Source organism: Leptonychotes weddellii, chromosome 10 (assembly GCF_054177405.1).
Source record: "Leptonychotes weddellii isolate Sample4059 chromosome 10, ASM5417740v2, whole genome shotgun sequence".
NCBI lineage: Eukaryota > Metazoa > Chordata > Mammalia > Carnivora > Phocidae > Leptonychotes > Leptonychotes weddellii.
This window is the reverse complement of record NC_138378.1, coordinates 21,687,519-21,703,699: the sequence shown is the minus strand read 5'-3', so window position 1 is coordinate 21,703,699 and position 16,181 is coordinate 21,687,519. Positions and strand designations below refer to the sequence as shown.

Below are 16,181 nucleotides of genomic sequence, written 5' to 3'. Positions count from 1 at the left end.
CTTCTCCCCGTTCGTACTCTCTCTCTATCTCTCTTGATCTCTCAAATAAAATCTTTTTTAAAAGTCAAAGTTGAAATCTAGAATATTTAGTAGAGAATTTTCATTAAAAGTATTTTCATTCAGGGGGCGTCTGGGTGGCTCAGTCATGATCTTAGGATGGTGGGATCCAGCCCCGCTGCAGGCTTCTTGCTCAGCAGGGAGTCTGCTGGAGATTCTCTCTCCCTCACCTTCAGTACCTCCCCCCACCACACACTCTGTTGCTCTCGCATGCACGCGCGTGCTCTCTCTCTCTCAAATAATCTTCAAAAAAAGTATTTTCTTTCAAAAAAAATTGCAAGGGGCTATCTATAAGTTAAAAGCTTAAGAGACTTTTACAATGTATGACCCCTTTTTAGATGCTGATTGAAGCAGTATGTTAAATTGAGTCAATCAGAATTTGAGCACTGAATACTTGGCTGTAAAGGAATTGTTTACTTTTTTGTGTGATAATAGAATTGTGATTGTTTTCAAAATGAGACTTTATCTTACAGAGATACATGCTGAATTATTTATGTTTAAAATGATAGTATATGATTTCTAGGTATGGGTAGGGGCATAATGAAATAAGATTGGTGTTGGGTTGAAGCTGGGATATACACAGGACTCATTATATCCTACTTTTATAAATATTTGAAGTTTTTCATAATAAAGTTTTTAAAAATTATTTTTATACTCAGAATTTAAAAGTAAAATCTAAACTTCCTGATAGCTTTTTTAATATTTATTTACCAGAATGGTAGCTGAATGGAGGTTGTCTCGAGGTGTTGAAGAACAGACACAAGCTTTCTTTGAGGGCTTTAATGAAATTCTTCCCCAGCAGTATTTGCAATACTTTGATGCAAAGGAATTAGAGGTAATGAGTTTTTCTTATTTCCTCTGCAGCATGCTGGTAAATAATGCCTTCAGGTGTCTGCTTTCAGCTCACTTTCTCATCTTTCCAGTAGCAATAGTATTTTTATGCTAGCAGGATGTTTTGAAGTATCCCTAGTGATTTAAAAAGTCCATAATTTATCAAATATATAAAAGTCTTACCCCCCCAAAAAAGAATTACTATCAGAACCTCTCTACAGTGAATGACTTACTTACGTGAATATGTGTATTTCTTTTTGAATATGTGTATATATGACACTATCCATGGAAACTCAACCTTCGTAAGTAATGTAGACACAATTCTTGATGCACAGCTTATAAGCCTACGCCTCTGATTAATTTGTTTTTTGAAAGTTGTTGAATATTAGTCTTTCTTCTCTATGTCTAGCAGTTTTATACAGGCTGTAAAGAAACCATCTTTTTTTTTTTTTTTTAAATCTCCAAAGGTCCTGTTATGTGGAATGCAAGAGATTGATTTGAATGACTGGCAAAGACATGCCATCTACCGTCATTACACTAGGACAAGCAAACAAATCATGTGGTTTTGGCAGGTTTGTCTGTTTATTTCTATTGGCAGAACATCATAATTTTTTAGAAATTGCTTATCACATATGGAAGAAAGTCACAGAACAAAATGTACCAGTATATTCAGGCCCCTTATTCCATCCTATGTATTATAATAAATGAACAGATTATACAATTGCTAAGTTATGGAAACAGCCCAACTGTCCATTGATAGATGAATGGATCAAGATGTGGTCTGTGTGTGTATGTATATATATATAAATGTGTGTGTGGGTGTATATTACTGGAATATTACTCAGCCATAAAAAAGAATGAAATCTTAAGGGAAAAAAAAGGACTGGACTCTTGCCATTTGCATGAATGGATCTAGAGGGTGTAATACTAAGTGAAATAAGTCAGCCAGAAAAAGACAAATACCATATGATTTCACTCATGTGGAATTTAAGAAACAGGGGCGCCTGGGTGGCTCAGTTGTTAAGCATCTGCCTTCGGCTTGGGTCATGGTCCCAGGTTCCTGGGATCGAGCCCTGCTTCGGGCTCCCCGCTCGGCGGGAAGCCTGCTTCTCCCTCTCCCACTCCCCCTGCTGTGTTCCCTCTCTCGCTGTGTCTCTCTCTGTCAAATAAATAAATAAAATCTTAAAAAAAAAAAAAAAAAAGACAAACTAAAAAACAGACTCTTAACTAGAGAGAACAAAACGATGGTTACCAGAGGGGAGGTGGGTGGAGGGATGGGTGAAATAGGTGAAGGGGCTTAAGAGTACACTCATCATGATGAGCACTGAGTAATGTATAGAATTGTTGAATCACTATTGTACCCCTGAAACTAATATAATACTGTATATTAATTATACTGGAATTAAGATTTTTTAAAAAAAAAGATTATAACAGTATTTTTAAAAAATTATTGCTGAGTAAGCAACACACACCTTGCACCTTTGCCGAGGGTATAAGACAACTTCAGATGATGATTCCCCTGCATTTGATCTAAATACTTTTGGAATTTTATGGAATTGTCTCAAGTATGGTTTTCATCATTCATACCTCATTAAGAATTATATAATGTTTAGAAGGCAAAACTTAAGGGAGCAACCTGGTTTGGAATCATAATGGTGTGTCTTCAAAAAATACCTGCTATAAGCACAAGAGAAGATGCTCAAATCACTAATCATTAGGGAAGTGCAAGTCAAAACCACAATGAGATACCATTTCATATCCATTACTGTCATGGCTGTTATCAAGAAACAGAAAATAATCATCCTTGTTGAGGATGTAGAGAAATTGGAACTCTCCTGCATTGCTGGTGGGAATGTAAAGTGGTGCACAACTGTGGAAAACAATTTGATGGCTCCTCAAAAAGCTAAACATAAATTAACATATCCAGCAGTTCTCCTAGGTATACCCAAAAGAAGTGAAAGCAAGCACTCAGACACTTATTGTGTACTTATATTCATAACAGCATTATTCACAGTAGCCAAAAGGTAGAAGCAACTTAAGTGTCCATCAACAGATGAATGGATAAACAAAAGGTGGTATACACATACAATGAAATATTATCCAGCCTTAAAGAGAAAGGAAATTCTTTTATTATTATTAACATATAATGTATTATTTGTTTCAGGGGTACAGGTCTGTGATTCATCAGTCTTCACAATATACTTCACAATATACAATATGCGCTCCCCACAACTCATACCCTCCCCAATGTCCATCACCCAGCCACCCCATCCCTCCCACCCCCCTGCACTCCAGCAACCCTCAGGAGAAAGGAAATTCTGATAGGCTACAACAGGGGTGAACCTTAAGAATATTATGCTGAGTGAAATAAGCCAGTCACAAAGGTATAAACGTTGTATGATTCCATGATTCCATTTATATGAGGTATCTGGAAGAGGCAAATTCATAGAGACAAAGTAGAATAGAGGCTAACACGGGCTGTTGGGGATGAGGAAATAAGTTTCATGAATTCAGAGTTTTTGTTCAGGATGATAAAATTCTGGAAATAGTGGTAATAGTAATACAGTACTGTGAACATACTTAATGCCATTGAATTGTGGTGCTTAAAATGGTAAATTTTATGTTATATGTATTTTACCACTGTAAAAATAAAAATTTTTTAAATGTTTGTTACTTATGTAAAGAAATTAATAAGAAACCCAAATAAACTGAGCTTCTATAGCAAACAGGATTAGCCTTTTAAAATACTTGACAGTAGTACAATAGGATAAAAATTATTCACAAAAAATATTTGGCTGAGTCAAAATACTTGTGCTACAGGCTAGAAAGCATCTTCCATAAACCTAATGTTTTGAACCAGAGTTGTAGGAGTTGAAAGCCACCTGATTCTGATAGTATATAGCTACACCAAAACCTAGAGAATGTTGTTGAGAGAAGGAGGTTATTGGGATATATCTGGATCAGAGTTCTATGAGCTTGATCTCATTTGTTCATAAAACCAAAAAGTCCATACTGACTTAAGCTCTGTGTCCCACGTAACCACGTCAGTATCCTATAGGACAACCATATCTGGGAGGTAAAATAAGGGGCTGCTCTAAAAGAGCTCATCTTGAGACTTTGTGAGTAGGGAGCTCTTAGGCAGAGGGCACCCTTCTCTTTCTATCTCCCTGAAAGGATGTGGTCCTAAGATTTATATAGGGGAAGGTTGGCAGGGCTTTGACAAACACGGAGAAGCTCCTCCATCCACAGTGGTGGGGTATAGTCATTATCTAGCGCATCTAACACTGGGAGTTCATTTGAAATGATCGTTTTTCATTCTTGTTTATGCTAAACGTAACATAGGACCATATATATATATATATATATATATCTTTGTGTGTGCTGTTTTTTTAACAGTTTGTTAAAGAAATTGATAATGAGAAGAGAATGAGACTTCTGCAGTTTGTTACTGGAACCTGCCGATTGCCAGTTGGAGGATTTGCTGACCTCATGGGTATGTATACAGGATCACTTTTCCTGTACAGAAAATTGTTTATCACATGGTTATATCAAATCAGCGTGTATAAAACTTATCAGAAATAACAGAGAATAGACATTTTCCCAACCAGTCACAGTTAACCTGGATTTGTATAAACTATTAATTCACTTTGTAGTCCTTACCTCTAGAAATTTTTTTTTTTTTTAAAGACTTTTTATTTATTTATTTGAGAGAGAGAGAATGAGAGACAGAGAGCATGAGAGGGAGGAGGGTCAGAGGGAGAAGCAGACTCCCTGCCGAGCAGGGAGCCCGATGCGGGACTCGATCCCGGGACTCCAGGATCATGACCTGAGCCGAAGGCAGCTGCTTAACCAACTGAGCCACCCAGGCGCCCCATAGAAATTTTTAACCCTAAGGCTGGATCCCACATTTTAACTTCATAGGATCGCAATATTCTATATGTAAATTGGCAAACATTTTAGTGTCTCCTACGAGCCAGGCACTATTGGTTGTGTTATATTTTAATGATGTGCTTAACACTCCTCTATTATACCTGGAGCTCCTTGAGATACAGATCCATATATCTTCATCTTTTTTTTTTTTTTAAGATTTTATTTATTTATTTGAGAGAGAGAGAGAATGAGAGACAGAGAGCATGAGAGGGGGGAGGGTCAGAAGGAGAAGCAGACCCCCTGCCGAGCAGGGAGCCCGATGCGGGACTCGATCCCGGGACTCCAGGATCATGACCTGAGCCGAAGGCAGTCGCTTAACCAACTGAGCCACCCAGGCGCCCCTATCTTCATCTTTTTATTTCTGGTGCCTAGCATAGTGCTTGTCACATAGTAGTCACCGATCAAAATGTGTGTTGTTTGGAAATGAATGACCATGAAAATACTTTTGTGACTGATAATAAATTAAGTAAATTAAATCTTTAACACCAGCATTACGCCAGGTACCACAGGAGAACAGAAGTTATGATCCCTAAGCCTGTTTCAGCTGAAGCAGAGAGAACTGAAGAACTAAGTAGGCAGTTTTGGATACAGTGACCAAAACTAAAAGTTTTGGATACCAGAAGAATTTTGGACATTACTTTGAGGGTATTAGAAGCTGTGGAAACTTTTGAAGAGAGGAAAACTTGCTGAAGCTGCATATTAGGAAGATTTGATAGCAAGGTATAGCATGCATTAAAGGATAAGGGAAACCCTGAAGAGAGGAAGAAAATACTGGAGCAGTTGATCTTAGGAGATGGAGGTAGGGATGGAAAAGAAGGGATAAATGCTAGAGAAGTTTCAAAGGTAGAAATAGGACTTGATTAGAAGATGAGATATAAAGGAAGAATGCCAAGGATAAAACCATGTTTTGAAAAATAGAGAAATGGAGAAGTTGTAAAGTGTAAAGAACATGGTTTAGAGGTTTTGAGGGAAGATAACAAGTGCCTTAGAACCTCTTGAGTTCAAGGCAACTGCCAGACAATCAGAAGAAAACCAGGGAGCCAGAGGGGCAGTTTAGTAGGTGTTGCCAAAGTAGGAGTTTAGAGGTAAGAGTAGAGCAGTGACACTTGAAGCTATTAGAATAGGCTGGCTTATGCAGAAATAGAATACAAAGAATAGAGGGCTGATGCTTAGAAACACTTGTTTTTAGGGATGAGACAAATAGCCTAGAGGCAGACTTAAAGAATTTGGAGCCCAGAGAGGAGAGGAGAACTAAATATTCTGGTCTCTCAGAAGCAATATAGAAAGGAGATTTTTAATCCAGCACCAGAGAGGTCTCAGAGAAGGTTTATTATCACTAAGTTTTTGGAGAGGGGCACCTTTTGAGAATGCTCTCTTAATTTGAAAAAGAAAAACCATGTTGGTGGTTCAGGAAGTAAGGTAATGACCAAAATGAGTAAAAACTGGTGTAAGCTTCAGTATAAACTAGAGATCTGATCACTTAAGAGATGAGAACTAAGTCTGCTCTTGGGAATAATATTTGGGTTGGGTGGAGCTATCTAAAATAACACAGGAGGATACCTGTGGAAGGCCGAGAGGAGATTGTGGTTCACAGACTTTTAGAGGCCATCTAGTTTAACCTTCCACCCAGTGTAGGAGGAGGAAGTTAAAAGAATGATGTATATAACAATGTAATGTGATGGTTCTCAACCTTGACAGATCTAACATCCCATTTCTATAACAAATATTTATAATATCCTCTACAATATTCTGGAATAAAATTGGTAGACATGAAATAAAAGTACCTACAAACTCAAAAAAAAAATACATAAACTTAGCACTAAAATTTTTAAGAAGTGACTTATAATGAAATATTTATCTCAATCAATGTATATTTGGGAACAACTGTTAGAAGATACTAGTTAGTAGATACTTGTTCCTACTTAAAAGGTTTGGGTTTAAGATAAGATCAGAAACCTTTCTGTATAAGAAACACTAGAATATGAAAGAACAGATAGAAAGAGCAAGAAATAGAGACATCTGGGTGGCTCAGTTGGTTAAGTGTCTGCCTTCGGCTCAGGTCATAATCCCACGGTCCTGGGATCGAGCCCCGCGTCAGGCTCCCTGCTCGCCTGCTTCTCCCTTTCCCTGCTGCCCCCCTACTTGTCCACTTGCTTTCTCTGACAAATAAAATCTTTTAAAAAAAATAAAAGAGGGGCGCCTGGGTGGCTCAACTGTTAAGCATCTACCTTCGGCTCGGGTCATGATCTCAGGGTCCTGGGATAGAGCCCTGCATCGGGCTCCCTGCTCCGCGGGAAGCCTGCTTCTCCCTCTCCCACTCCCCCTACTTGTGTTCCCTCTCTGTCAAATAAATAAATAAAATCTTTAAAAAAATAAATAGGGATGCCTGGGTGGCTCAGTCGGTTAAGCAGCTGCCTTCGGCCCGGGTCATGATCCCAGGGCCCTGGGATCGAGTCACACCTCGGACTCCTTGCTTAGCAGGGAGCCTGCTTCTCCCTCTCTCTCCCTCTGCTTGTGCTCTGTCAAATAAATAATAAAATCTTGAAAATAAATTAAAAGAAAGGGCAAGAAATAATAGACTTAATTAAATATGATTAAGAAAAAGAGGGAGGGCGCCTAGGTGGCTCAGTCGTTAAGCGTCTGCCTTCGGCTCAGGTCATGATCCCAGGGTCCTGGGATCGAGTCCCACATCGGGCTCCCTCCTCGGCGGGAAGCCTGCTCTCCCTCTCCCACTCCCGCTGCTTGTGTTCCTGCTCTCGCTATCTCTGTCTCTGTCAAATAAATAAATAAAATCTTTAAAAAAAAAAAAAAAGAGGGAGGGACACCTGGGTGGCTCAGTCGGTGTAGCATCCAACTCTTGATCTCGGCTCAGGTCTTGATCTCGGCTCAGGTCTTGATCTCACGGTTGTGAGCTCAGGCCCCACATTGGGCTCCATGCTGGGTATGGAGCCTACTTAAAAAAAAAAGAAGAAAGAAAAACGGAAATAATCGAAATGAAGTAGGGATAATAGACGTGCCAAAATAAATTACAGATGATCAAAGTAGAGAAAAATGAGGTGGTGTCTATGATGAAATTCCACCACAGGCCAAGGCTCTGATACATAAAAAGTCCTCAGAGACCATATTATTTGAAAGTTGAAATGGGTTGAAAATAGGCACATAGGTGCAAGAGTCCACATAGAACTTGTGTGGTTTAGGGGCAATGTCAGAATAAGATTAAAAACAGCAGGCAACCTAAAAATAATTTCAGTATATGTAATATATACAACTTGATGTCTTACCATTCCATAAAGTTTTAGAAAGCATTTAGGATGAGATGACATATTTGTAAGATAGCCTTTACTGGTGAAATTCACTAAGATCCCATCATTTCCTATTTCTCTCTTTTAATATTTGATTCTATGTCTTTTGAATGCAATCCAGACTCTTCTGTTATATATTAATTAGCACTATTAAAACATTCCATCTTTGGGCGCCTGGGTGGCTCAGTTGGTTAAGCGACTGCCTTCAGCTCAGGTCATGATCCCAGAGTCCTGGGATCGAGTCCCGCATCGGGCTCCCTGCTCTGCGGGGAGCCTGCTTCTCCCTCTCCCACTCCCCCTGCTTGTGTTCCCTCTCTCGCTGTGTCTCTCTCTGTCAAATAAATAAATAAAAAATCTTTAAAAAAAAAAAAAAATTCCATCTTTGGGCGCCTGGGTGGCTCAGTTGGTTAAGCCACTGCCTTCGGCTCAGGTCATGATCCTGGAGTCCCGGGATCAAGTCCCGCATCGGGCTCCCTGCTCAGCAGGGAGTCTGCTTCTCCCTCTGACCCTCCCCCCTCTCATGTGCTCTCTCTCATTCTCTCTCTCTCAAATAAATAAATAAAATCTTTAAAAAACAAACAAACAAAAAAACATTCCATCTTTGTGGTTAGAAATGCTGTATTGAGTAGAGACAATGTTCAGAGTGAGTTAACATAATTTTGAGCTTAATAATTTTAACTATCCTTTTTCATAATCATCATTTCCTGTCTTACTGGACTTTTCACATAACTGCTTGTGCAAATACTTTGATGTTATTAAATCAAAAGTACTACCAATGCATATTTGTACTGGTCAAGAGGGACATAAGGACATAAGAATATTCTTTGAGTATGACTGTCTCACACATTGCAGAACATTTAGTTTGCCTGGCCCCTTCTAAAGTCCAGTAACACTACCAGTCATTGAGACTACCAATAAATGCTTTCTAGGGATTGGTAGTGACCTTTTAGAAAACCAGTGCTTCAGGATCACCATTCACTCTGTCTGTAACAGAAGGTAACTGAGAGGAGGGACAAGAAGTGGGTATAAGTGTATAAGGGTTCTGCAGGACCTATAAGCACAAGCATTGTTAATATTGAATTCGCCAGGTTATATTTAAATAAAGTTTTATTGTATAAGACAGTGGATTGTAGTTTTCCTCTTGTGTTTAAAGCTAAAATTAAGCTTTTTAGGTATTCTTTTATTAGGTATACTAGTTATAGCATTCTCTTATTCTGGCAAAGGAGTGCCAGATAAAACTGCATTTTCATCTCTTGGGCATACATTAACAAAATGGTTCTCAAACTTTAGTATTCATCAGAATCACTTGGAAGCCTGTTCAAACACAAACTACTGATTCAGTTCAGTAGGCTTTGGGTAGGGCCTATGGATTTGTGTTTGTTTTTTTTTTCCTTTTAAAGATTGTATTTATTTTAGAGAGAGAGCGTGCACAAGTGGAGAGATGGGCAGAGGGAGAGGGAGAGAGAGAAACCCAAGCAGACTCCACGCTGAGCACGGAGCCTGATGCAGGGCTTGATTTCACAACCCTGAGATCATGACCTAAGCTGAAATCAAGAGTTGGATGCTCAACTGACTGAGACACCCAGGAGCCCCAGATTTGTGGTTCTTAAAAGTTCCCGGGTGATGCTGATGCTGCTCGACTGAGGGGGTCACAATTTGAGAAGCACTGAGTATCAAACTGTTGATGATTTCACTGTTTTAGGGAGCAATGGACCACAAAAATTCTGCATTGAAAAAGTTGGAAAAGAAAATTGGTTACCCAGAAGTCATACATGGTAAGTAAAATCAGAAAGAGTAGAGAAAATAGCCTTTTTCCAGTTACCCTGTAGATATTAAAGCCTGTTGGAAATTAGAAATGAAGTATTTCCCCATGGTATTGAATTACTTATAATAGCTTTATCGAGGCATAATTTATGTACAGTAAAACTACTAAAGATCATAAGGTTACTCATTTAATTTCAGTCATATTTAGTAGATTTACAGAGTAGTAACCATCAACCAATTTTAGATTATTTCTGTCACTCCAGAATGATCCCTTATGCCCATTTGTAGTCAGTCCCTTTTCCTACTCCTGAATTTTTTTTAATGTGATACTAGGAAAACTTTTAACTTTTCTCTGAAAGCAGAAGAAATCAAGCTTTCATAGCTTTTGGGAGAACAGAAATATTTTCTCATTATAAATGTAACTTAACCACATTTCCAAAAATGTACAGAACTAAAACAACCCTAATTTTAATTCAAATACAGTATGTTGGAATCCCACCTAACATCAACAATATTTGAACTTTATTTTGTGAGACATTTCAGTAACCTTGCTGGATATTCCTTTATTTCTCCCATCTGCCCTTTATACTTGTTTTAGTGTCTGTTCCTTTATATTTTCATTCATATACATACACATGGTTTTTAAAATATAACATTGGCACATTTGTTGAAAATCAGTTGACCATAAATACATGGGTTTATTTCGGGATTCCCAGTTCTATTCCATTGATATATTTGCCTTTCCTTAATGGTAGTACCACACTGTCTTGATTACTATAGCTTTGTAATGAGTTTTGAAATTAGGAGGTATGAATTCTCCCAACTTTTTCAAGATTGTTTTGGCTATTCTAAGTCCTTTGGATTTCCATATGAATTTTAGGATCAGCTTGTCCATTTCTACAAAGAGGTCAACTGGGATTTTGATACAAATTGCTTTGAATGTGTAGATCAGTTTGGGGGAAGAAGTACTTTATTCTTTTTGAAGCTATTATAAATGGAATTGTTTTCTTAATTTCATTTCAGATTGTTAAGATTATTCATTGCTAGTGTACAGAAATACAGTTGATTTTTGTACATTCACCTTGTACACATGTACAAATACATTTTTGATTTGATTTTTTCAAACTTGGAACAGATTGAACCATTACACTCCTGTGAACAGGTTTATCTCAGTCACACACAAAACCCAGCCTCATTACTTTGTTAAGTTCCAGGTTTTCATTTGCAAGAAATAACAAAAGTTATGATTGTAGATTTATTTTCCCTTTGTGGATAGCATTATTTCTTCTGATGTCAAACATTTGCCTAGGCCTTATCCTTAAAATATAGCAGAGGGGCCAGAGCCTTATGGCAAACTCACTACCTTATAAAGGTGATGATAATATGGCCCCAAATTAGAAGATGCCCTTTAAAACCTCACAGCCAAGAATAGGACAGAGAAATTCAGTAGGAATAGAATATCAGATATTAAAGCAGAAAATTGTTTAAGTAGTACATAGACAGTCCCCGACTTAAGATGGTTTGACTTAAGATTTATTGACTTTATGATGGTGCGAAAGTAATATACATTCAGTAGAAACTGTAATTTGAATTTTGAATTTGATCTTTTCTTGGACTAGCAATATGTGTATGATACTCTCTCATGATGCTGGGCAGTGGCAGTGATCTGCAGCTCCCAATCAGCCAGCAATCATCAGGGTAAACTACCAGTATATTTAAACCAGTCTATATGCATACAACCATTCTGCTTTTCACTTTCAGTACAGTATTCAATAAATCACATGATATTCAACAATTCATTATAAAATAGGTTTTGAGTTCAGTGATTGTGCCCAACTGTAGGCTAATGAAGCTGTTCTTAACACATTTAAAGTAGACTAGGCTAAGCTATGATGTTTGGCAGGTTAGATGTATTAAAATGCATTTTTGACTTAATGATATTTTTAACTTATCATAGGTTTATCCACATGTAACCCCGTCGTAAGTCAAGGAAGATCTGTACTAAAAACCTTTTGATAAGAGACCTGTGGCCTACAAAGCCTATATTTACTATCTAGCCCTTCACAGAAAAAGTTTGCTGACCACTAATCTAGATTAGGGTGAATGGAAGAGTATGAGGGGAGTAACTCTTGGCCCTGTGTTCTATATACACTTGTTAGTTCTTCACTCTACCCTGAAAGATAAATATTGTTATTCCCATGTTACCAAAGAAGAAACCAAAATTGAGAAAGGTAAAAGCACTTGTTCAAAGGCCCAGTGACAGAGCTGGGATTTGAACTCAATTTTGCCTGACTTTAAAACCAATGTTGTTATATACTGGACTGCTCATACGATTCTTTGTATATTTCCTTTTCTCAAGCTAACAATTCTTACTTTTAGTTTTAACCGCCTGGACCTGCCACCGTACAAGAGCTATGAGCAACTGAAAGAAAAGCTGTTATTTGCCATTGAAGAAACAGAAGGATTTGGACAAGAGTAACTTCCAAGAACTTGTGCCACCAAAGGACAAGAACTTATTTGCAATGTCTGTCCTTTTCCTTCTCTGCTTATTGCACATCTTGTTGTAAAATTGGGCTGTGACTGTTTAGAGAGTTGAGTGTAAGTAAATTAATGTTATCATTGAGATTTATCTCCCAGTGATTCTGGATTTCTACTCAGTGTTTCCAGAAATCAGATCTGCAAATGACTAATCAAACCTTGCTTAACATGAGATTTAACACAGCAATGAAATCTGCCTTGTCTTACTCCACTAGATTGTTACCTTAACAACAGTTTTGTATATGTGTGTCAAAAGTCTCACTTGGGAGATTTTTTTCTTTTAGAGATTTCTGCAGATACGCAGGGAAGTCCCTTGGTACATGAAATATGTAAGATCTTAAGCCTCGTGGTGAGAGGTACTTGTTAAAAGTGCAAACTTAGCCCAGCTTCTGGGGATGTGAGCAAACTTCTGGCTTGTGCTCTCCCTCTCATTTCAGCCTGGCCTGACTGTTGTTTTTCCTTCCGGAGCATGAATCCATGCATCATTTTGCTGTTATCCTTGGAAAGTGATGCAAGACTCTTGCATCGCTCTACAAAGCAGTTTTGTTACTTTGAATTCAGGGAGAAGTTGGTCCCAGCCTGCAAATGGCCCTATAACTCTCTTCATTTGGAAGTTTTATTGTTTTAATTGCAAATACTAAACTTTACAAACAATATTAACACTGTACTTCCTCCATGGTGGTTTTATAAAAGTTAATCTAGAATTGGAATTAATTTAGCTAAATTCATCAAAGGCCATCATTGACAATTTTTGTATGTTCCTATATGTAAATTGCATCTATCATAATCCAACAACTTCAGTTATATTTAATTATTGCTAAAGAATTCAAGTTATAACTAGAGTACTTTACACCCAAAGAAAGAGGTCAATGAAACATCCTCTAAATTACATTTTCATTAGGGAGGGAGAGCTGTGGTACTGGCTAAAAAGAAGGGAGTAATACATTTACTAGCAATACATTTCTAGTAACCACAGAAATGTATTCTCTGTATGAATTAAAAGTCTTCAAATTACCATTTCTCTGACACCTTGGAGTAGTCCTTTCCATTCTTTACATTGTCCTGAATTGGATATTCTGTTCACTCCAGAAAATTTTAACAGGCTTTTCCTTCTTTTTCCCATGACTATTTAATTTCATACTGCTCCATTGATATGTGATTAGTGCACTTTTGAATGTCTCTATAGTTAATTCTTTTAACTTGGCCTAACTTAGACTCTGTCAGGAAGGCTGCTGTCAGAGGTTTAACTTTATGGACAGTGGGATGAAGCCTCAGTCAGCTGAGTCCCCATCACAGCTGAACCCTGAGGACAGCCTCATAATTCGTGAAACAGGACTTTGGCAGGTTTCAGTAGCATAACATGAACAAGTAGCACTGAGCCAAAAATAAGCAGAGAGTAGCAAACCCTGTTCCACATGGAAAGAAAATGGTTTTTCTTTGTCCCTAACTACTCTTACATTCTGGAACAACAACAAAAACATTTTTAAACTTGTGTAACTGTGCTCTAAAACACTGCCATCATAAAGCAGACTTAAGTGAGTGAAAGGGTTGCCTCATCTACAAACTGTCAGTGTAAAGGGGGGAGATTAGGTTCTCCCCAACCCTATCTTTGTTTTTTATTCCATATACTCCAGGAAGTGTATGGTCTCTTAAAAGCCGTAGTTGTTTCCAAGTAGGGACTCTGCCTTTTTGTTGGTAGGGGGAAAATGCTATTGCTTTGTCTTACAGAGCGAATGTCTGCCAACTATCCATTCATTATATAAATCTGAACTTTGGTAATATATGGCTGTGGAGATAAAGCCTTCTATAAAGTCTTACTATTGAGGTGAATTCTTAAAATGTAGTTATCTACAATATTTACTAGAGATTTATGAGATTAAATTAAATAATGTAAAAAAAAGTAGACTCTTTTTGGTTCTACATAGTGCTTGATAATTCATTTAGGGACCTAGAAATATTGTGTGAAAATGTATAAATACTACCCAAAAGGCTTTCTGCCCTATATTTTTAAAATACAGAATAGTTATATTTGAAGTAGCCCCAGCCCTAGTTCTATAGGGCTTGGCTATTTAATATTTTTATGGAAGAAACGTTTAGTTCTGGAAAAGGTAAATGCTTGTATATATTTTTGCAGCCTGGGATCTCCCTTACTCCATTTCTTCCTTTAATTTAAATGGCCACATGTATATGTCTTCCCTGCTGTGTTAGGAAAATGGGGGCTGGATATCCCAAGAATCAGAGGTTATATAAAAATACTACAAATAGACAGCAGACATAAATACCTACCAAATGCTATTTTAAACTTTGGTCCAAACTGAACATTTGGAAATAGATTTATTGTAAGTGTTCAATTAGAGCGATTTCTTAAATCTGAACTAAATTGCTTTTAGAGTCCTTTTTCTTTGTAAGCATTGTAAATGCTAATAAATCCTGTTAATTTTTTTTTACTGCATGTTATGTTGAAATAAAAACAAAGTAAAATGAGCAATTGCCTTATTCTTCTGCTCTTTTGGGAGATTGGGGAAGGCAGCATTTCACAGCCTGGGTCAGGAGGGAAGGACCTCACTCATTTCATCAGATAGAGTGGTTTAAAACTGATCCAGCAGCTCATAATAATAAATTCCTGCTCTGTCTTTTATGATCTTGTATCAGAGTGCAGAAGAATCTAATTTCATAAGACTTACAATAACTCTATTTAAAATTCAGGTATTAATTTTTCATCAAGAGATTGATGTATCAATGTCAATGCATCAGAAATTTAAGTGAAAAATGACTCACTTGCCCACAAAGATCTCATCCTAAATGAACTATTTCAGTCAAGCCCACTCTGCCACTTTTTATCTGGTTAATAATCTAAAATGTTACCAGGGATGACTCATGGAGTTAGACTTTATTTCTATACTACCCTCCTTGCTTTGGATGTAATTCCATCTGAACTCCTTTAGGTTAATTACTTCTACTTAATATTGTTGGTATCTCCAGCCCCCCCTTATTTTTTGTTTTTCTTTTATTAGAGTTATTTACAAAAGTATTTGTATATATGGTATGCTTTCATTTACTAAAAACGGAATGGCAGCACTGGATTGTGTATTACTGTATTGGAGTTCCTTTGTTTTCTTGAACTGTAACTTCAAATACTCAGGTAACTCTACAAATATCACAGGGAGTCAAGTGCTCTTATAAAGGTCCTTCACGGGGCTGCCTCACTTGCATTTCCTTAACAGATGTAAGACTGCGTTTATAATTAAACTTTTTTGGTCCTTTATTTGCACACTGTTCTGTTAGTCTTGAGTAAGGAGGTTTTCCCTACCTACAGTGAAGCCTTCTTTCTGTATGATTGAGTTGTATAGATTTCTGCCTCTCTGCTTTTTTAAGTGGGGAGGTTATAACCTGCCTGTACTATGGAGTAGGTAGAAAAAACTAGAAAGACCCACTGAGGTGAGACTGGATTTGTCACCTATGTTGAAGAGAACCCAAATGAAGACATCTGCTTTCCTAAGACAACTAAAGGTGCTCTAAAACAGGACCCCAGCATGGGTGCTGAGTAGAGAACCACCAGCTCGTTACCAAGACTGACCTCAAAAAGCTGTCCTACTCTCTAGCTTCAGTAGACCTTTTTCTTATTAGGACACCAGGTGATCATGCTCTCATTTAAAATGGAACCAGTGGTGAGAGGCTAAGGGGATTGGTTTGGTTTTGGGTTTTGGTTTTGTTTTTGTTTTTAACGCTGAACTAACAGTGACTAGAGGACAGAAACTG

The 16,181-nt window shown here is 37.6% G+C and overlaps 1 protein-coding gene and 1 long non-coding RNA gene across 6 annotated transcripts in view; one reads left to right on the top strand and one right to left on the bottom strand.

Moving 5' to 3' along the window:
* The window catches only part of ITCH (itchy E3 ubiquitin protein ligase), a 118,164-nt gene extending 102,477 nt beyond the window's left edge, over nucleotides 1-15,687 (top strand). For 4 of the 5 annotated variants that reach the window (XM_081832950.1, XM_081832949.1, XM_081832951.1 and 1 more), the window contains 5 exons: nucleotides 772-892; nucleotides 1,356-1,460; nucleotides 4,285-4,381; nucleotides 9,823-9,895; nucleotides 12,264-15,687. In XM_081832950.1, coding sequence (XP_081689076.1) covers nucleotides 772-892; nucleotides 1,356-1,460; nucleotides 4,285-4,381; nucleotides 9,823-9,895; nucleotides 12,264-12,363 — 496 coding nt within the window. In that variant the 3' untranslated portion in view covers nucleotides 12,364-15,687. Of the gene's footprint in view, nucleotides 1-771; nucleotides 893-1,355; nucleotides 1,461-4,284; nucleotides 4,382-9,822; nucleotides 9,896-12,243 lie in introns of all 5 variants that reach the window. The other variant, XM_081832954.1, reaches the window with a different exon arrangement.
* LOC145723808 (uncharacterized) lies at nucleotides 4,345-8,459 on the bottom strand. Its single transcript, XR_014149112.1, has 2 exons — nucleotides 7,644-8,459; nucleotides 4,345-4,404 (listed from the first exon to the last, which is right to left on the bottom strand). It is a non-coding gene; the product is annotated as an uncharacterized LOC145723808 (long non-coding RNA).
* Nucleotides 15,688-16,181: the final 494 nt, after the last annotated feature.